Below are 21723 nucleotides of genomic sequence, written 5' to 3'. Positions count from 1 at the left end.
TGGCAACTGCACCGCCCTCAACCGGAAGGCCCTACAGAGGGTGGTGCAGATGGCCCAACGCGTCACTGGGGGCGAACTCCCAGCCATCCAGGAAGTACACTATCTGTCTGAGAAAATCACCAAAAATGGTATAAGACTCCTGCCACCCGAGACATGGGCTGTTCTCCATGCTCACGTCTGGCAGACGGTACCAGTGCATCAAGGCATGGCCCAGACTCCTGAACAGCTTCTACCCCCTGGCCATAAGACTGTTAAATGGCTAACAACTACACACCTACACTGCTGCTAAAATGATTATTGATGTATTACTACCATTACGCTGCTGTTCATTGGTTATTGATTGCCATTAACATTAGTATTTATCTATTTATCCTGTTACCAGTCACTTTTCAGCCCTGTTTACATGTATATCCTGCTACCAGTCACTTTTCAGCCCTGTTAACATGTATATCCTGCTACCAGTCACTTTCCAGCCCAGTTAACATGTATATCCTGTTACCAGTCACTTTTCAGCCCTGTTTACATGTATATCCTGCTACCAGTCACTTTTCAGCCCTGTTTACATGTATATCCTGCCACCAGTCACTTTTCAGCCCTGTTTACATGTATATCCTGCTACCAGTCACTTTTCAGCCCTGTTTACATGTATATCCTGCTACCAGTCCCTTTTCAGCCCTGTTAACATGTATATCCTGTTACCAGTCACTTTCCAGCCCTGTTAACATGTATATCCTGCTACCAGTCACTTTTCAGCCCTGTTTACATGTATATCCTGCTACCAGTCACTTTTCAGCCCTGTTTACATGTATATCCTGCTACCAGTCACTTTTCAGCCCTGTTAACATGTATATCCTGCTACCAGTCACTTTTCAGCCCTGTTAACATGTATATCCTGCTACCAGTCACTTTTCAGCCCTGTTTACATGTATATCCTGCTACCAGTCACTTTTCAGCCCTGTTTACATGTATATCCTGCCACCAGTCACTTTTCAGCCATGTTTACATGTATATCCTGTTACCAGTCACTTTCAGCCCTGTTTACATGTATATTCTTCCTGTCGCCCCCTGACAGATTGAACTAAAAGTCAATAATGTCATGTGGTGAAACAGCAGTCCCCATGAGACTTCATTTAGTTTCACATAGCTAACTTTCTGTAATCAAGCCAGATAGTCCAAACATGCATGGTTCGGTGCTGGGGTATTGTGCTTTTGGCCAAAGAATACAACAAGAATTCCTAAATGTATCACAATTCACCCTTAAACACATATTGTTTTGGATGGATGTGCTTTGTGGTCACTTGTTACTGTAACGGCAGATTTCCTCCTCTTCATCTGAAGAGGAGGTGTAGCAGGGATCGGACCAAAACGCAGCGTAGTAAGTGTCCATATCGTTTATTATAAAACAAACTTAACACTAAGAACTACAAAACAATAAATGTGAACATGAATGAAAACCAAAACAGTCCTGTGTGGTGACAAACACAGACACGGAAACAAACACCCACAAACCAACAGTGAAACCCAGGCTACCTAAGTATGATTCTCAATCAGAGACAACTAACGACACCTGCCTCTGATTGAGAACCATACTAGGCCGAAACAGAAACCAAACATAGAAATACAAAACATAGACTGCCCACCCCAACTCATGCCCTGACCATACTAAATAAAAACAAAACAAAGGAAATAAAGGTCAGAACGTGACAGTTATAATAATAACAATAATAATAATATGATATAAATACTCATATAATACATATACTAATATAATATAAATACTCATATAATATAAATACTCATACAATACAAATACTAATATAATATAAATACTCATATAATATAAACATTCATATAATATATGATAAGAAGATATGACAATAATGTTTCCATTATTATCAAAATATGTATTTTCTTTAAATATAAAAAAGGATATAGACAGAAGACTATAGTAGTAACTGTAAAATGGTGTAGTTTTTCTTTGATTGTAACACTGTTGAAGTGACTCAATAAAAACAACTGTCCAACAGAGATGACATCAGCAGATGTCTATGGACCTTTATCTGTCATAACTTTCCCCCGAAGTTAGTTCCTCTCCTTGCAGTTGTAACACAGTTTTTGCTCTCCTGCGCCTGACTTCTCTGCCGCCAGTACGCACCCCTTACATTATCATTGTGTGTGTGTGTTTGAGATCTGGCTCAGGTAGTAATAATAGAACCTGTAACTGTTTGATCAGTAGACCCTGTTGATTACAGGTATTGTGTGAGTGGGAGACTGTAATGTCAGCTGCTCTGTTTGACCTCTTGACCCCCTTCTATCAGCTCTATCAACATAAATGGGTGAAAGGTCTCTTCCAATGGAATTTTACCCAGTGTTCTGAACACTCAACGCAAACCAGATGTGTGTTCCCGGGCTGTACCTTATCCCTCCCTCTCTCTCCCCCCTTTTCCCTTTTGTTCCCCTCTCCCCAAAATGTTCTGTTTCCCAGTGTGCCTCCCTCATAACGGCTGAGACCAGGGTCTAGGCTGGAAGGATGGACTCTGTGCTGCTGCTGTCTCTGTGGGCTCTGGCTGGCTCTGTCTCTCTGCAGACTGCAGGTAAGCTAAGCTCAGACCTCCTCTATCTCTCTCTGACACACATTGTCTATGACACTATGTAACCGTATGTGATTCCTAGACAGAGCTTGTCCCACCTAGACTGAGCTGGGCTTTGGTTTGGCCCTTGGATAGATGAGTAAATCAGTTGATTATTTCAGATAATTTAAAACTCTAGAGCTTGCATTTGTTTTTCAATGAGTGTACTGCATATTGAATATTTGTTCCTGTCTTTGTTGTCTTGACATAGGCTGTGGTTTTGGTTGTGTGTTATGGTTGGGACATGCTGATACACTCCTGACTACAAACTTATTGAATGCATTTGCAGTTTTTTTTGGTTGTGTTTTGTACAAAGCAAAACATACTAATCTCTCAGAGGTTAGCAGTCGTTGGGTGGTATGATATTTACTGTATGCCTCTGTAACCTTCTCACTCATCCTTATTCACAAAGAACTCACCATTTTTAGCAATCATGGTCGCATCCACATTAATGTAATAGTGTTCAGAAACCTATTCTATTCTTATTAACAGTAAAAGTTACTCCAAAATGACACAATACATTATTTGGCATTCATTTCTATTATGCTCAACATAATCCAAAACACAACCAAAACAAATGCATCCAACAGGTTTGTAGAGTCATAAGCTTGAAGTAGTCATTGCGTGCTAGGAATATGAGACACAATACTAAACTAAATGTAACACACTGTAAGTGAATTTCCCCCCTTATACAGGAGTAATAAAGGCCCAGTTCACCAATTTTGTATTTCTTTTTTAAATTTATATTTTTCAGTGGGTGCTGCAGCACCCTCAGCACCCCTACTTGTGGCTATGGTAGGGCAGTGTACTGCAGCTGTATGAGAGACAATGCCTGCGTATGTGTGTTTGCACAGTTGTGTGTATGTAGTATGTGTGTCCCCCTGTGTCCACCTGTGTGTACAGTATATGAATATATGTTCTTAATTGGTCACACATGTGCAGCTGTCAGCATGAGAGAACACGAGTTGGGGGACCCCTCTTTCTCTGTTCCAGATGTGCTGTACATTAAGGGCGTGTCCCTCTCTGTGTGTGTGTTTGTGTGTGTGTGTGTGCTGGGCTACAGTCCATGCTGTATTGCGGATATGAATTAATTATGTGTTTTATGTTAAACACGTGGAAGAAAAATACAATGGATTCCTAGGAAGAGATGAAATCACAGAACTAGATGCCCAATTGGAATCAGATTTAGGCCCCTATTCTATCAAACTGTAACCAGGTTTACATTCTGCACTGTAACCTTTGCTTACCTGAGTACATGAATCCCTACAAATGTGCCAGAAGAAAATGGTCCTCTTTGAAAACTTTGGTACCAGGTTTGATAGAAAAAATTCCCCATCTGATTCCAACTTAAACTTCAGTTCACATTTCAACTACGATTTCATGTTCCGTCCTCTCCATTTCACTCACCTGGGCAAGGTCTGATTTGATTCATCTATCTACAGTGCCTCCAGAAAGTATTCATACTCCTGGACTTATTACACTTTTCTAGAAATGTTAACAAATTTATTGAAAATTAAACATTCAAATCACCTTATAGCTGTGTATCTTTCTGGGTAAGTCTCTAAGAGCTTTGCACACCTGGATTGTACAATTTATTTTTATTTAACTAGGCAAGTCAGTTAAGAACAAATTCTTATTTACAATGATGGCCTACCCCGGCCAAACCTGGACAACGCTGCCCAATCACGGCCGGATGTGATGCAGCCTGGATTCAAAACAGGTACTGCAGTGACTCCTCTTGCACTGAGATGTAGTGTCTTAGACCACTGCACCACTCGGGAGCCCAAAATATTTGCACATAATTTGTATTTATTCATCAAGCTCTGTTAAGTTGGTTCATTGCTAAACAGCCATTTTCAATCAGATTTAAGTCAACATTCTAACTATGCCCCTCAGGGACATTCTATGTCATCTTGGTAAGCAACTCCAGTGTATATTTGGCCTTGTATTTTGGGTTATTGTCTTGGTGAAAGGTGAATTTGTATCCTAGTGTCTGTTGGAAAGCAGACTGAAACAGGTTTTCCTCTAGGATTTTGACTGTGCTTAGCTCTATTCCATTTTTTTTAATCCTAAACAACTCGCTAGTCCTTGCCAAAGACAAGTATACCCACAACAAGATGCAGCCACCACCATGCTTGAAAATATGAAGAGTGGTACTAAGTGATGTGTTGTGTTGGATTTATCCCAAACAAAACGCTCTGTATTCAGGAAATAAAGTGAATTCCTTTACCAATTGTTTTGCAGTTTTACTTTAGTGCCTTATTGCAAACAGGATGTATTTTGGGAATATTTTTATTCTGTACATGGCACGTTTCAGGTAAGACCCAGATGCAGACAGTGTTGAAGTAACACAAGTGTATTACTCGGACAGGGGCAGGCAAAACGACAGGTCAAGGGCAGGCAGAGGTCAGTAATCCAGATAGGGTGCAAAAGGCCCAGAACGGTTGGCAGGCTCAGGGTCAGGGCAGGCAGAATGGTCAAAACCAGGAAAAACTAGAAAACAGGAACTAGAACAGACAGGAGCAAGTGTAAAAATGCTGGTAGGTTTCACAAAACAAAACGAACTGGCAACAGATAAACAGAGAACACAGGTATAAAACACTTGGGGGGTGGAGACAAGCACAAAGACAGGTGAAACAGATCAGGGTGTGACAGTACAGGCTTGCTTATTTTCGCTCTGTCATTTAGGTTACTATTATGGAGTAACTACAATGTTGTTGATCCATCCTCAGTTTTCTCCTATCACAGCCATTTAACTCTGTAACTATTTTAAAGTCACCATTGGCCTAATCGTGAAATCCCTGAGCGGTTTCCTTCCTCTCTGGCAACTGAGTTAGGAAGGACGCCTGTATCTTTATAGTGACTGGGTGTATTTGATACACCATCCAACTTGTAATTAATAACTTCACCATGTTCAAAGGGATATTCAGTGTCTGCTTTTTTTTACCCATCTACCAATAGGTTCCCTTCTTTCTGAGGCATTGGAAAACCTCCCTGATATTTTTGGTTGAATCTGTGTTTGAAATTCACTGCTCGACTGAGGGACCTTACAGATAATTGTATGTGTGGGGTACAGAGATGGAGTAGTCATTCCTGGAATGCTTTTCCAACTGAAGGAGTTCCCACATGAGCACTTGTTGACTGCTTTTCCTTCACTCTGCAGTCCAACTCATTCCAAACCATCTCAATTTGGTTGAGGTTGGGGGATTGTAGAGGCCAGGTCATCTGATGCAGCACTCCATCACTCTCTCCCTTATATACCTGGAGGTGTGTTTTGGGTCATTGTCCCGTTGAAAAACAAATGATAGTCCCACTAAGTGCAAACCAGATGGGGTGGCGTATTGCTGCAGAAAGCAGTGGTAGTCATGCTGGTTAAGTGTGCTTTGAATTCTAAATAAATCACAGATAGTGTCTCCAGCAAAGGACCCCCACACCATCACACCTCCTCCTCCATGCTTCATGGTGGGAAATACACATGCAGAGATTATCCGTTCACCTACCCTGCATCTCACAAAAGACATGACATTTGGAACCAAAAATCTCATATTTGGACTCATCAGACCAAAGGACATATTTCCACCGATCTAATGTCCATTGCTTGTGTTTCTTGGCCCAAGAAAGTCTCTTCTTCTTATTGGTGTCCTTTAGTAGAGGTTTCTTTACAGCAATTCGACAATGAAGGCCTGACTCATGCAGTCTCCTCTGAACAGTTGATGTTGAGATGTGTCTGTTACTTGAACTTGAACTTATTTGGGCTGCAATTTCTGATGCTGGTAACTCTAATGAACTTATCCTCTGCAGCAGAGGTAACTCTGGGTCTTCCATTCCTGTGGCGGTCCTCATGAGAGCCAGTTTCATCTTAGCGCTTGATGGTTTTTGCGACTGCACTGGAAGAAACTTTCAAAGTTCTTGACATTTTTCGGATTGACTGACCTTCATGTCTCAAAATAATGATAGACTGTCATTTTTCTTTGCTTATTTGAGCTGTTCTAATAAGGTCTTGGTCTTTTACCAAATTGAGCCATCTTCTGTTTACCCCCTGTCATGACGTTGGCCTCTTTGGGTATAGCAAGCCCCATCCCCCTCTCCCTGCCTCCCCCTTGCCTCCTTCAACTAGGTTGCTGTGGTCAGAGAGACGTCGTAAATTCCTGAGGATCTCCTCATGGACACACAGTATAAGAGGCAGAGTAAATGTTCATAGAGGACAAAGGAATTCCTTCCATCTCACAGAACTTGAGGTACGAACAAATTTCATGTTCCGGAGAAAGTATAAAAGATTGGTGAAGAATCCAGCTACGAACTGGTCCGTTTGTCACAACTTGGGGAAGCTCATGGGAGACGGTGTGGCCACATTACCATAACGCTGTTTATATAATAGCCTCAGATATAAGGTTTACATCTAATTGTTGTATAAGATGAATGAGTAGGTATGATACTGTTTGTATAATTGTATAATACGATTTTGGACTTTTTAACGAAGAAAAATACAATTCCCTTTTGATTTGAACTAAATCAGAGGACCGCTCCTGACCCCAGTTAGGGTCAGGCCTCCTGGGACAGCCCTTTTTCGGCCCTTCCGAATAAAACCCCCACTCGGGTTTTCGATCAGCAGACCGAGCTTACCTCAATTACGAGATGGCTAAAGGTTGCAGACCATGTTTTTCTCCATTAGGGGAGACAAAGGTTGTAGACCATTGCTGAATCTTTTAACCATACCACATGGTTAAACTCTTAGACTATCGATACCGTGTCACGAACCTTGCCGAAGATGGTGCCTCTTCCTGTTCGGGCGGTGCTCGGCGGTCGTCGTAGCCGGCCTATTAGCTGCCATCGTTTCCCTTTCCGTTTGTTTTGGGTTATTGGGTAATTGAGTACACCTGTTTTGTATTAGGGTTTGTTTGTAGGGTATTTAAGGGCACTAGGCCCGCTGGGTATTTGTGCGGGCATGTTCTTGTTACTCTGTGTTTGATGGTGTGAGTTATTCGTGTATTTATTCTCCGGACTATTTTGTCCTGTTGTTTGGACTGGCAACTTATATACGCCCTGTGTGTTGGCGTGACTGTTTTGTTGCGCTGGGGAATAAATTTGAAAGAAAGACTGAACCCTGCTCTCTGCGCCTGATTCCACCCACCACTCCTAGTTGATCGTAACATACCGACAGAATAAGAACAAGTCTTTGATATTAATTACTAGTCTGCAGCTAGGAATTCGGTATCATTGAATGCAAAGAACGACAACCGCCGAAACATCCATTCTATAACGAAACGAATGAATGTCACTTTGAACTATCCACTATAAACACGACAGAGAGAGAGAGGGAGAGAGACGGACAATTCTACAAAAGAAACAAACTTTTCACCAGCGATCAAAACGACACACTGAGTGTAAATATATATATTGATTGCAATTGTTCCCGAATGAGTGAGCGTTCATGTGCAAAGGATTAGCATTTCAATTGTTATAATTATCACTCTGTAGTGACTTAGTCGACCCCACTTCCCCTTTTGTCTAACAAGCCGCCATGCCGGTTTAGCCCACTAGGGCACATTCTCAATTCATGTAACCACATTTACCTTGTTTGTTTGTTTGTTTATGCATTTCTGTGAATTACGTAGTTAGTAATAAATAAATAATTTAAGACAATTGATGTATGGATGACTCATAGTGAAGACTGGGTTTGTGCAGATAACCAACAATTTACGACGTTTGGAATGAGACTAACGTGAGGTAAAGTAAATAATTCATTAATTCGAAGACTAATTGATCAGATAAAATATCTGAAAAGTTATTTTAGGAAATTATAACTTTGTAATCTGAATATTTTTCCTTGGTGCCCCGACTTCCTAGTAATTGCGGTTACATGATTAATCAGTCTAATCGTGTAATACTAATTACAGAGAATCTTTGATAAAAACTATCAGTCTTCAGTTAATGATAGGAAAGACACGACACCCCACTACCTTGTCACAACACATCTGATTGGCTCAAACGCATTAAGAAGGAAATAAATTCCACAAATGAACTTTTAAAACAAGGCTTAATTGAAATGTATTCCAGGTGACTACCTTATCTTATGAAGCTGGTTGAGAGAATGCCAAGAGTGTGTAAAGCTGTCATAAAGGGAAAGGTTGGCTACTTTGAAGAATATATATTTTGATTTGTTAAAAAATACATTTACTACATGATTCCATGTGTTATTTCATAGTGTTGATGTCTTCACTATTATTCTACAATGTAAAAAATAGTAAAAATAAAGAAAAACCCTGGAATGAGTAGGTGTCCAAACTTTTGACTGGTACTGTATATATGGTCTCTCAGTGTTTTTATGAATATTGCTAGCAACAACAGAATAAAGGAATTTTGAATTACATATCAACAGTAGAAAATAGGAGAATATCTTCTATCGAATGATGCCAACTTTATTTCTCAACTCTTAATATAAAGACAATTACACTTATTGGAGCCAATTAAGAAAGTAAGCTTTCTTGACTTGTCTTGGACATACATTTTTCCCAACACAGGGTGGCCGGTTTACCTGGGAGGGGGTCCCTGGGTGGACGGTTTACCTGGGAGTGGGTCCCTGGGTGGACGGTTTACCTGGGAGGGGGTCCCTGGGTGGCCAGTTTACCTGGGAGTGGGTCCCTGGGTGTCCGGTTTACCTGGGAGGGGGTCCCTGGGTGGACGGTTTACCTGGGAGGGGGTCCCTGGGTGGATGGTTTACCTGGGAGTGGGTCCCTGGGTGGACGGTTTACCTGGGAGGGGGTCCCTGGGTGGACGGTTTACCTGGGAGTGGGTCTCTGGGTGGACGATTTACCTGGGAGGGGGTCCCTGGGTGGACGGTTTACCTGGGAGGGGGTCCCTGGGTGGCCGGTTTACCTGGGAGGGGGTCCCAGGGGGGCCGGTTTACCTGGTAGGGGTCCCTGGGCAAGAAAAGGTTGAAGACCTCTGACATAATATAATAATATATGCCATTTAGTAGACACATCTATCCAAAGTGACTTGCAGACATTTGGGTGGTCCCGGATATCAAACCCACCATGCTTACGTTGCATTCACCATCCTCTACCAACTGAGCTAGAGGGCCACATCTCTCCACCTCTGTCTCTCTCCTAGTCCAGGCATCTGATGCGTGTCCAGAGAGGCTGCTGGGTAACGAACGGAGAAGGACGTGTCCAAAACCCTGTACACAGGACAAGGACTGTGGCAACAAGCGCCAGTGTCTGTGTGATGGCCAGTGTGGCCTCAGCTGTGTGGCTCCAGGTACGTGTGTGTGTTCTGGTTTGTCAGTGTGTCCTCAGCTGTGTGGCTCCAGGTACATGTGTGTGTGTGTTCTTTGTTTGTCAGTTGGACCTCAGCTGTGTGGCTCCAGGTACGTGTTTGTGTTCTGGTTTGTCAGTTGGGCTTTAGCTGCGGGGGTTAATTTAAATCATTGCACATGTTCATGTGTGTTCCAAATGAGGAAATGAGGGCATTCAACATGGCTTTACATCATCACCAGTGATGCCCCATCTGGAAGTGCCTTTTCAGTTCATCTGCCCAGAAACACACTAAGCCCATTCTAAACTGTTCTTGATTATCTGATCTTTCCTCGTTAACCTCTCCACTCCTCCATCTCTTCCTCTCTTTCTTCCCCAGGTCGTACTTGTCCCTGGCCCCTGCCCTCAGGGAGCAGCTTTGTTGCTTCCCTCCTCTCTCCCACTCCCTCTTTCTCTGCCCTCCTTGAGGTGCGTTGTGACACAGGCTACATGTTGCCCAATGGCTTGGATGCAGCCATCCGTCGTTGCCAAGGCGACCGACAATGGAGCGGTGATGATCCCAACTGCACAGGTGGGTACAAGAACAGAGAAGAGAGGCAGAATGTTCTGGATGCAATTTAGATAACATCATCTCTGCTCATTAGAAGGACCCACACTTATAGTGTGATATGTTTGTGTGTGTGTGTACTTACAGTGTTATGTGTTTGTGTGTGTGTGTGTGTGTGTGTGTGTGTGTGTGTGTGTGTGTGTGTGTGTGTGTGTGTGTGTGTATGTCCATGTCCAAATCTCACAGAGCTCCTTCTCAGAGACATGCAGTAGGTTGGCTGGGTGTCTTCCTGTGTGTATTCTGTACATTTGTGTATTCGAGCTGTGCTCCATCGTGCTTATTGAGAGGCAGTGGGCGGTAGATCACTGTCAGAGTGTCAAATAGCTGTGTGTATGTGTGTGAGTTTAAGAGAGACAGAGAGACAGAGAGTGGGGGGAGAGAGGGAGAGAGAGAGAGAGAGAGAGAAGGGAGAGGGAGAGACAGAGAGAGAGAGAGGGGAGAGAGAGGGGGGTGAGGGGGAGAGAGAGAGAGAGAGAGAGAGAGAGAGAGAGAGAGAGAGAGGAGGGGGAGAGAGGGAGTGGGGGCGAGAGAAAGGAAGAGATTTTGTGTATACATTGAATGTGTGTGGGAGGTGGATCACAGATAGTGTCAAAGAGCTGTTTGTGTGTGTGTGTGTGTGTGTGTGTGTGTGGGCGACGGATCACAGTCAGAGAGCTCTCTTGCTCATGCAGCTCTGGGCCATGCTGTTCCCTCTTCTCCTCTCCTCTCTCCTCTATCATCCTTCTTTATCATCATTCTTCCTCTCATCCTCTTCTCCTCTCATCCTTTTCCATCTGAGAGGCCCCTGATAAGGTCTCTCCCCTCAGAGAGAGCCAAGGACAAGTAAGCAGCTCTGGGCTATTTAGTGTGTTTGTTTGGTGAAGCAGAACTGGGCTGTAGAGAGAGGTGTGCAGTGTGTGTGTGCGTGTGCGTGTGCGTGTGCGTGTGCGTGTGCGTGTGCGTGTGTGTGTGTGTGTGTGTGTGTGTGTGTGTGTGTGTGTGTGTGCGTGTGCGTGTGCGTGCGTGCGTGCGTGCGTGCGTGTGTGTGTGTGTGTGCGTGTGCACATATGTGGTGGACTTGACTGGGAAAGAGGTGCACAGCTTTGACCACCTGGTCATCTATGGACATCTCTCTGCTTTCACTACCACTCCTTTAAGACAGAGCTACCTGTCAGCCAACAGTAGTTTCACACTGGGCCCTGGCTGTGTGGGAGGCAGGCAGGGAGGGAGGGAGGCTGGAGAGCACACAGAGAGAGGAGGGCCACAGTTAGAACACTGAACCAACCCAGCTCCAGGCACTCACACTCACTCCCCATACAGCCACACACTCAACTCACTCACCCTGCCCATACAGAATTTATATAGCTACGTATAGGATTAGATATATTTCAAAAACACTCAGTGAACTGACCCCTTTTGATGTTGTTCATGTGTGTCTATGGGAGAGTTTTACACAGAAGAGAGCCTCTCTCTACCTGCTGTCGTTACTCTGCATATCACAATACCCATCGAACATCCCTCCCTATAAATCTGAGGTCACTTCAACTCCCCTACAAAGAGCCTCTCTTGATATTTATATTTCCACGAACGAGAGGCTCTCATACTTCCAGGAATAAGCCATCCATGTGGTTACACAACTAATGCAGCATCTCTCTCTTTCTATATTTCTCAGTCTCTCTCTCGCTCTCTCTCTCTCTCTCTGCCACTCTCTCTCTCTCTCTCTCTCTCTCTCTCTCTCTCTCTCTCTCTCTCTCAATCTCTCTCAATCTCTCTCTCTCTCTCTCTCTGCCACTATCTCTCTCTCTCTGTCAATCTCTCTCACTGCCACTCTGTCACACTCTCGCTCTCTCTCTGTCACTCTCTGTCACTCTGTCATTCTCTCTCTCTCTCTCTCTCTCTCTCTCTCAATCTCTCTCTCTCTCCCTCTCTCTCTGCAGCAGTATGCATGCTTATCAGCTAGGTATCATAATCTATTTTCAGATTCCTGTTTTCACAAAGGATATTCAGTTTCCTGACTCATAGCTACGACACCTATAACATACAAACGTTAAAGGGACATGTCAGGTGTTGACCGCTATGTATGCTGAAGAGGAGTCCCCCCATTCCACTTCTAGTGCATTCAGAAAGTATTCAGACTCCTTGACTTTTTACACATTTTGTTAGGTTACAGCCTGATTCTAAAATGGATTAAATTGTTTTTTCTTCTTCATTGGTCTAAACACAATACCCCATAATGACAAAGCAAAAACTGTTTTTTATTATTAAAAATTTATAAAATAAAAAAAATGAAATATGACATTTTATGTAAGTATTCAGACACTTTACTCAGTACTTTGTTGAAGCACGATTACAGCCTCAAGTCTTCATGGGTATGACGCAACAAGCTGGGACACCTGTATTTGGGGAGTTTCTCCCATTCTTCTCTGTAGATCCTCTCAAGCTCTGTCAGGTTGGATGGGGAGTGTTGCTGCACAGCTATTTTCAGGTCTCTCCAGAGATGTTTGATTGGGTTAAATTCCGGGCTCTGGCTGGGCCACTCAAGGACATTCCGTCACTTGTCCCGAAGCCACTCCTGCGTTGTCTTGGCTGTGTGCTTACGGTTGTTGTCCTGTTAGAAGGTGAACCTTCGCCCCAGTCTGAGGTCCTGAGAGCTCCAGAGCAGGTTTTCATCAAGGATCTCGCTGTACTTTGCTCCGTTCATCTTTCCCTCGATCCTGACTAGTCTCTCAGTCCCTGCCGCTGAAACACATCCCCATAGCATGATGCTGCCACATTCATGCTTCACCGTAGGGTTGGTGCCAGGTTTCCTCCAGATGTGATGCTTGGCATTCAGGCCAAAGAGTTCAATCTTGGTTTCATCAGACCAGAAAATCTTGTTTCTCATGGCCGTAGAGTATTTAGGTGCCTTTTGGCAAACTCCAAGCGGGCTGTCATGTGCATTTTACTGAGGAGTGGCTCCTGTCTGGCCACTCTATCATAAATGCCTGATTGGTGGAATGCTGCAGAGATGGTTGTCCTTCTGGAAGGTCCTCCCATCTCCACAGAGGAACTCTGGAGCTCTGTTAGTGTGACCCTCTGGTTCTTGGTCACCTCCCTGACCATGGCCCTTCTTCCCCCCATTGTTCAGTTTGGCTAGGCGGCCAGCTCTAGGAAGAGTTTTGGTGGTTCCAAACTTCTTCCACCACTGGGTTCTTGAGGACCTTCAATGCTAAATAAATGTTTTGGTACCCTTCCCCAGATCTGTGCCTCGACACAATCCTGTCTCTGAGCTCTAAGGACAATTCCTTTGACCTTATGGCTTGGTTTTTGCTCTGACATGCACTGTCAACTGTGGGACCTTATATAGACAGTTGTGTGCCTTTCCAAATCATGTCTAATCAATTTAATTTACCACAGGTGGCCTCCAATCAAGTTGTAGAAACATCACAAGGATGATCAATGGAAACAGGATGCACCTGAGCTAAATTTCGAGTCTCATAGCAAATGATTTGAATACTTATGTAAATAAGGTATTTCTGTTTTTTATTTGTAATAAAATAGCTAAAATGTCTAAAAACCGGTTTTCAATTTTTCATTATGGGGTATTGTGTGTAGATTGATGTGTATTTTTTTTAAATACATTTTTAAATAAAACTAACGTAACAAAATGTAGAGAAAGTCAAGGCATCTGAGTACTTTCCGAATGCACTCCAGCTGTTACCTTTCTCTCAATCCCGTTATTCACATTAGCTAAACACGGCTCTGTGTGTGTGTCTGTCTGTGTGTATTTGCGTGTTGTGTTCCTGTATTTTCTATGAACCCTATTATGCACATTAGTTACATGCTGATATGTGTGTCTTTCAACAATGTGTGTGTGTTTCTGTGTGTGTAGGCTATGAATGGTATTATGCTCAACAGCACATAGGCACCACCAGTGGATGACATACAGGGCCTTCAGAAAGTTTTCACACCCCTTGTCTTTTTCCACATTTTGTTGTGTTACAAAGCGCGATTAAAATAGATTTCATTGATTTTTTTTGTCAACAATCTACACAAAATATTCTGTAATGTCTCAGTGGAAGAAACATGTTTTTAATTTTTTTTAAATTAAAAATAATATTTTGTTTAGAGAAGTATATTCAACCCACATGTTAGATCACCTTTGGCAGCGATTATAGCTGTGAGCCTTTCTGGACGAGTCTAATGTCACGATCTTCCTCCTCTTCATCTGAAGAGGAGAGGCGAGAAGGATCAGAGGACCAAAATGCGGCGTGGTATGTGTTCATAGTGAATATTTAATTAAAGAAAGTACTGAACACTGCATACAAAAACAATAAACCAATAAAGACTGTGAAGCTACAAATGAGACCTGTGCTGACACAAGCCACTAGCATAGACAATCACCCACAAACAAACAGTGCAACCCAGGCTACCTAAGTATGATTCTCAATCAGAGACAACTAATGACACCTGCCTCTGATTGAGAACCATACTAGGCCGAAACATAGAAATCCCCAAATCATAGAAAATCAAACATAGACTGCCCACCCCAACTCACGCCCTGACCATACTAAATAATGAATACAAAACAAAGGAAATAAAGGTCAGAACGTGACATCTAAGAGCTTAGCAAACCTTGATTGTACAATATTTGCCCATTGTTCTTTTTTAAAATTCTTCAAGCATTGTCAAGTTCATTGTTGATCATTGCTAGACATTTTCAAGACAATTTAAGTCAAAACTGTAACTAGGCCACTTAGTAACATTCAATGTCGTCTTGGTAAGTAACTCCAATGTCCTTGCATTTTAGTTTATTGTCCTGCTGAAAGGGGATTTGTCTCCCAGTATCTGTTGGAAAGCAGACTGAAACAGGTTCTCTTTTTACGTTGCCTGTGTAACGGCTGTTGGAAGGAGAGGACCCAGGTGCAGCGTGGTACGTGTTCATACTTTTATTTGAACTGAACACTGAAATAACAAAAATAACAAAGAGAACGAACAAAACCGACACAGTTCTGTCTGGTGCAGACACAAAAACAGAAAACAACTACCTTACAAAACACAGGTGAGAAAAGGCTACCTAAGTATGGTTCTCAATCAGAGACAACGATAGACAGCTGCCTCTGATTGAGAACCACACCCGGCAAAACACACAGAAATAGAAAACATAGAACACAAAACATAGAATGCCCACCCCAACTCACGCCGTGAAACCAAAATAGAGATAAAAAGGATCTCTAAGGTCAGGGCGGGACAGCCTGTGCTTAGCTCTATTCATTTTCTTTATATTCAAAAAGACCTCCCTAGTCTTTGCCGATGACAAGTATACCCACAACATGATGCAGCCACCACTATGCTTGAAAATAGGAAGACTGGTGCTCAGTGATGTGTTGTGCTGGATTTTCCCCAAACATATAATACAGCATTAATTCAGTGCCTTATTGCAAACAGGGTGCATGTTTGGAATATTTTAATTCTGTACAGACTTCCTTTGTTTCATTCCGTCATTTAGATTAGTATTGTGGAGTAACTGCAATGTTGTTGATCCATCCTCAGTTTTCTCCTATCACAGCCATTAAACTATAACAGTATCATGACAAAAGGCGAGACCCAGATGCAGACAAAGGAGGCAGATAGTTGGAGTTTTACAATGTTTAATAATACAAAAGGAGTAGGCAAGAGAATGGTCGTGGACAGGCAAAAGGTCAAAACCAGATCAGAGTCCAGGAGGTACAGAGTGGCAGACAGGCTCGTAGTCAAGGCAGGCAGAATGGTCAGGCAGGCGGGTACAGAGTACAGAACAGGCAAGGGTCAAAACCAGAATAGCAAAGGCAGGAGTACGGGAGTACAGGAGTACGGGAAAACCGCTGGTTGACTTGGAACATACAAGACGAACTGGCACAGAGACACAGGGATAAATACACTAGGGAAAACAAGCAACACCTGGAGGGGGTGGAGATAAGAATGAGGACAGGTGAAGCTGTTCAGGGTGTGACAAACTGTTTTAAAGTCACCATTGGCCTCATGTTGACATCCCTGATCGGTTTCCTTCCTCTCTGGCAACTGAGGAAGGACGCCTGTATCTTTGTAGTGACTGATTGTATTTATACACCATCCGAAGTGTAATTAATAACTTCACCATGCTCAAAGGGATATTCAATATCTGCTTTCGTTTTTACCCATCCCTTTGCAAGGCATTGGAAAACCTCAATGGTTTTTGTGGTTGAATCTGTGTTTGAAATTCACTGCTCGACTGAGGGACCTTACAGATAATTGTATGTGTGGGGTACAGAGACGAGGTATTCATTCAAAAATCCTGTTCATAAAAACCATTATTCCACACAGAGTTATTCCATGCAATTTATTATGTGACTTGTTAAGCAAATGTTTACTCCTGAACTTATTTAGGCTTGCTATAACAAAGGGGTTGAATTTTCACGCCCTGACCTTAGAGACCCTTTTTTTCTCTATGTTTGTTAGGTCAGGGTGTGACTTGGGCGGGAAGTCTATGCTTTCTATTTCTTTGTTTTGGCCGGGTATGATTCTCAATCAGGGACAGCTGTCTATCGTTGTCTCTGATTGGGAATCATACTTAGGCAGTCCTTTTTCCCTCTTTCATTTGTGGGATCTTGTTTTTGCATAGTTGCTGTGGAGCCTGCAGAACTTTACGGTCGTTTGTAGTTTGTTGTTTTTTGGTGTCATTTGACAATAAAGTAAAATGTATGCCTACCACGCTGCACCTTGGTCTCCTTCTAACAACGGACGTTACATGAATACTTATTGACTTAAGACCTTTCAGCTTTTAATTTTTCATTAGCAGCTAACCGATCGCTGCAGCTGTACATAGTCTATCGGTAAATAGCCCACCCATTTTTACCTACCTCATCCCCATACTGTTTTTATTTATTTACTTTTCTGCTCTTTTGCACACAAATATCTCTACCTGTACATGACCATCTGATCATTTATCACTCCAGTGTTAATCTGCAAAATTGTAATTATTCGCCTACCTCCTCATGCCTTTTGCACACAATGTATATAGAGTCTCTTTTTTTCTACTGTGTTATTGACTTTGTTTACTCCATGTGTAACTCTGTGTTGTCTGTTCACACTGCTATTCTTTATCTTGGCCAGGTCGCAGTTGCAAATGAGAACTTGTTCTCAACTAGCCTACCTGGTTAAATAAAGGTGAAAAAAATAATTAAAAAATAATAATAATTAGCAAAAATGTATAAAAACATAATTCCACATTATGGGAAATTGTGGGTAGATCAATGACACAAAATCTAAATTTAATCAATTTTAAATTCAGGCCTTAACACAACAAATGTGGAAAAAGTCAAGAGGTGTGAATACTTTCTGAAGGCACTGCAAAATATAATCAGCACCCTGTGTGTGTGTGTGTGTGAACCAGAACAGAATGTACAAATGTGTTTTGTTACAGATGTGCTTCTCACTCTCCCCTTCCCTCCCCCTCTCCCTTCTCCCCCTCTCTGTTCCTCTCTCCTCCCTCCCTCTTCCACCCTTCTCTTGCCTCCTCCCTCCCTCATGTACATCTACGTCTGCCCCATCTGTAGCCCCCACCTCCCCCCAGGTCTCATGTCCTTTACCTGAGGAGTTGACCAACACCTTCAGCATCGATGGATCCACAGTCGCTGGAACAACCATCCGCTACACCTGTCTGTCTGGGTGAGAGAGGGAGGGAGGGAGGGAGAGAGAGAGAGAGAGAGGGGTGGAGAGAGGGTGAGAGAGGGAGGGAGGGTGAGAGAGAGAGGATGCAAGCTAGAGAGGTTGGAAGAGGCAGGGTGGGAGAGCAAGAGGCAAGATGAGAGGTTTGAGACAGAGAGAGAGAGAGAGAGAGAGAGAGAGAGAGAGATGAAAGACAGATTGCAGACAAATGAGAGAGCTAGATGGGTGGTACAGATGAGAGAGAGAGAGAGAGAGAGAGAGAGGGAGAGGGAGAGGATGCAAGCTAGATAGTTTGGAAGAGGCAGGGTGGTTGAGCGAGAGGCAGGATGAGAGGTTTGAGACAGAGAGAGAGCGATGAAAGACAGATGGCAGACAAAGGAGAGAGAGAGAGAGATGGGTGGTAAGGGGTGGAAGTGGAGGAACTTCATCATGTAGAGACTGGGCTATCTACAATACTGTTGTTAACTAGGCTATTAATATGCTTTTTACTGACTCACATCTAATAATGTATCACATCCCAATGCATATGTCAATTGGAATCATGTATTGTATGCAAAATACACACTTTCTGAAACAGAGCCAACGGAGAGGTGAACATTTAACCCCTGCTACACCGCTTAGTGTATTACCAGTCAATTAGTCATATAACCACCCCCCTCTCTCTGTCTCTCCCCCTCTCTCTCATTATCTCCCCCCATTCTCTCTCCAGGGAGCTGGTGGGAAACAGTGAGAATCTCTGTAATATTGATCAGACCTGGCAGTACCCTCACCCCATCTGTCAAAGTACGTGTGTGTGTTTTATAATATATAGTGTTTGATAGAGAGAGAGCAAGCAGAGGGAGAGCATCAGAGCCATGGAATTTGATGGTTGGCGTGTGGGTGGCTGGCGCCTTTTGAGTGTGGTTGTGTGTTTGTGTGTGTGTATTTTGCGGAGGAGGTTATTGTACTCTGCACATGAAATCGTTCTACTTTGTGTGTGTGTGTCTTTTTATGTGTGTGAGAGAGACTGAAATGTCGGTTGTTATGTTTCATAGTGCTTTACTGCCATCTTTTGGCCTAAACAGAGAATAACATCTCTTGCCAATTTATTCAGCATTGTTCTTGTATCCTGGTCTGATCCTCGGGACTCACAGGGTGTGCAGGCTTGAAGAACAAGTAAATGTGTATATACAGTGACCCTCTCTCTCCTGTTCCAGGGGTGTGGTGTCCACCCCCCCAGGAGGTGAACCAGGGGTACCTGGTGGCGGTACAGAGGACTGAGTACGATGTGGGCGATGCCATCTATTACCTCTGTAAGAAGAACCACCTGCTGGATGGACCCAACCGGGTCACCTGCCAGCCCAACGGCACCTGGAGCACAGTGCCCTACTGCAGAGGTGAGTCCTAACTGATACACCCAGGGTCCACTGTGTGTGTGTGTGTGTGTGAGTGAGAGACAGAGAGAGTGTAGGTAGAATATTGACCTTTCTTCTTTATTTGTTCTTCATCCTGTACTTCCTGCTCTTAGCGCGCTGTCCAATCCCAGCGGAGCGGAGCCGTGTTCTGATTGGTGGGCTGAAGCGTTGGCCCTATGACGTGACAGACTCGGTGGTTCCTCACGGGGAGAGCGTGACGTTCTACTGTAAACACTCCAGGAAGCAGTGCAGCTTCCCCTACACACAGACCTGTTTCGACGGCAGGCTCAACCCCCCCTTCTGCTACCTGGGTGAGTTGGGAACCCAGAACTGGTGCCCTGTCTAACAGGATCTATGGAAAACCCCTTGGTGCCTTACTAGTCTTTCTATGTGACTGTTCAGTGGTTAGGAGACCTCAGGGTTCAGTCAGAGACAGTATGTGCTTATATTGTCTTCATCTGATGTAACATGTCTATCACCTCCCTCCTTCTGTGTCCCAGAACCCACCTGGCTGCAGTACAAACTATTCCCTCATCGGCTGGTGTCGGAGATCGAGGCCTGCTCTCTTGTAGACCTGGACTAATACCCCAACACTCCCATCTCTATCTCTTGTCCCCCTCTCTCTCAGCCTGTACCAATGATAGGCTCTACATGTCTTAATAACAGCTGTGTTAATGATAATACATGCAATAATACAGATGTAAAACGTAGTCATGACTCATATAGTTCAAATGTTCACTTCATGTGTTGTTACCGTGTGACTCTGACTCCTCCCACTGCGGGATCTGACTGACCTTACGTGTTGTTTTGTTTTAACATAGTGTGTTCCTGCCCCAAGCTGGCCCTCAGGATACTCCTCCTCCTTCTGTTGTTGACACACCAAGCCCTGAGGCTTGGAAGTTCTATTGATGTGACGGTTTTGAAATAAAAACAACGTTTTGCTGTAATGTGATGAATGTGATTTTTCATGTAATTGAAATGAAATAGAGATGAACACTTGATTTTCACAACAATTAGGACACCCTGATATCTCTCTCTCTCTCTCTCTCGCTCCCACACCAGCGTGCACACCTACATCCCTCTTTTGTATTTTCTAAGGTTACATGAACTTGGATTAAATGGTGATCTGATCTGATCTCATACCATATACAGTAGCTGGCCACTGTTTACTCAACATGGATTGAGTCTAGTCGGACCCAGAATTGTCCTTGCTATCCGGTATCCTCGGGACGCCTCTACCCCCCTCCCCTGTAGCCCCCCCCCTCCCCATTAAAGTTTACATTTGGTTAAGGGCTAAGGTTATGGTATGGGTAGGGGTTAAAGTTAGGACGGCCCAAGGATCCCAGATAGCATCAACCGAAGCCGAATGCTGCGACACCATGAGCTCCCACCTCTCTCTCCTCGTGCAGCAGGCTGCGCGCAGAATCTCAATCCTAACTAGTCCGCCTCTCATTCATATTTGGTCCTCCGGAAGTATCCACAGCTCGGGTAAGCCAGTGTCTATGCAGCGAGTGACTTATGGGTGGAGTATGTAGTTTATTATCGAGTTTTAAATGTATGGACAGTATACCGGGCGCATCCCACACCTGTTATATTGACAAGTGTATGTCCAGACAATTAAGTTAGTGAAATAAATTACAATATGCCGGTAAAGTTTCCTACATCGCCCTTTCTGCCAGCTGTCGGGCTGAGCTCCCTACAGGGCTCGAACCCTCGACTTGTAAAATGGCTGGTTGTGGGTCCATAGACAGCAAGGGCAGTTATTACGGCAAAAATATCAACATAATTTAGACAAATACCGCGGCGTCATTCAAAATAAGTGAACCGAATATATTACATTAAATGCAGTTAGCAAACATTGTCCCAGGTTCGAGTGTCGTGTCCATTGATGCGCAGTACATTCACAGATATGAAACAGGGTTTGGCTATTCGGACCTCGGACTGCGCGCAATGGCGTCTCCCATGAAGAGCGACACTTTTTATTCCAACATAAATACAGTACAAGGATGGATAAGGGTTCAAATGGAGGAAAACAAATATGATGTCGACCCAAACACGTTGCCAGATATTTATCGAATGTCTTATTTTGTGTTAGACTATGGCAGACAAATGAAATTCTGAAATCGAAAGAAAAAATGGGCTTTTACCCCCGGATAGTATGATTTCGCTGACATCATGCTCTCTTGAACCCT

At 43.5% G+C, this 21723-nt stretch overlaps 1 protein-coding gene across 1 annotated transcript; it reads left to right on the top strand.

Moving 5' to 3' along the window:
- Positions 1–2419: 2419 nt before the first annotated feature.
- On the top strand, positions 2420–20478 carry ntd5 (ntl-dependent gene 5). Its single transcript, XM_029620358.1, has 8 exons — positions 2420–2594; positions 9744–9890; positions 10266–10457; positions 18026–18137; positions 18847–18920; positions 19334–19513; positions 19645–19842; positions 20032–20478. Exons 1-8 carry the CDS (start codon positions 2531–2533, stop codon positions 20112–20114), a joined length of 1050 nt encoding a protein of 349 aa, XP_029476218.1. The 5' UTR covers positions 2420–2530; the 3' UTR covers positions 20115–20478.
- Positions 20479–21723: the final 1245 nt, after the last annotated feature.

Source organism: Oncorhynchus nerka, unplaced genomic scaffold (genome assembly GCF_034236695.1).
Source record: "Oncorhynchus nerka isolate Pitt River unplaced genomic scaffold, Oner_Uvic_2.0 unplaced_scaffold_897, whole genome shotgun sequence".
Lineage (NCBI taxonomy): Eukaryota > Metazoa > Chordata > Actinopteri > Salmoniformes > Salmonidae > Oncorhynchus > Oncorhynchus nerka.
Note: the sequence above shows the minus strand (reverse complement) of the source record. Positions and strands in the feature narration are given on the sequence as shown.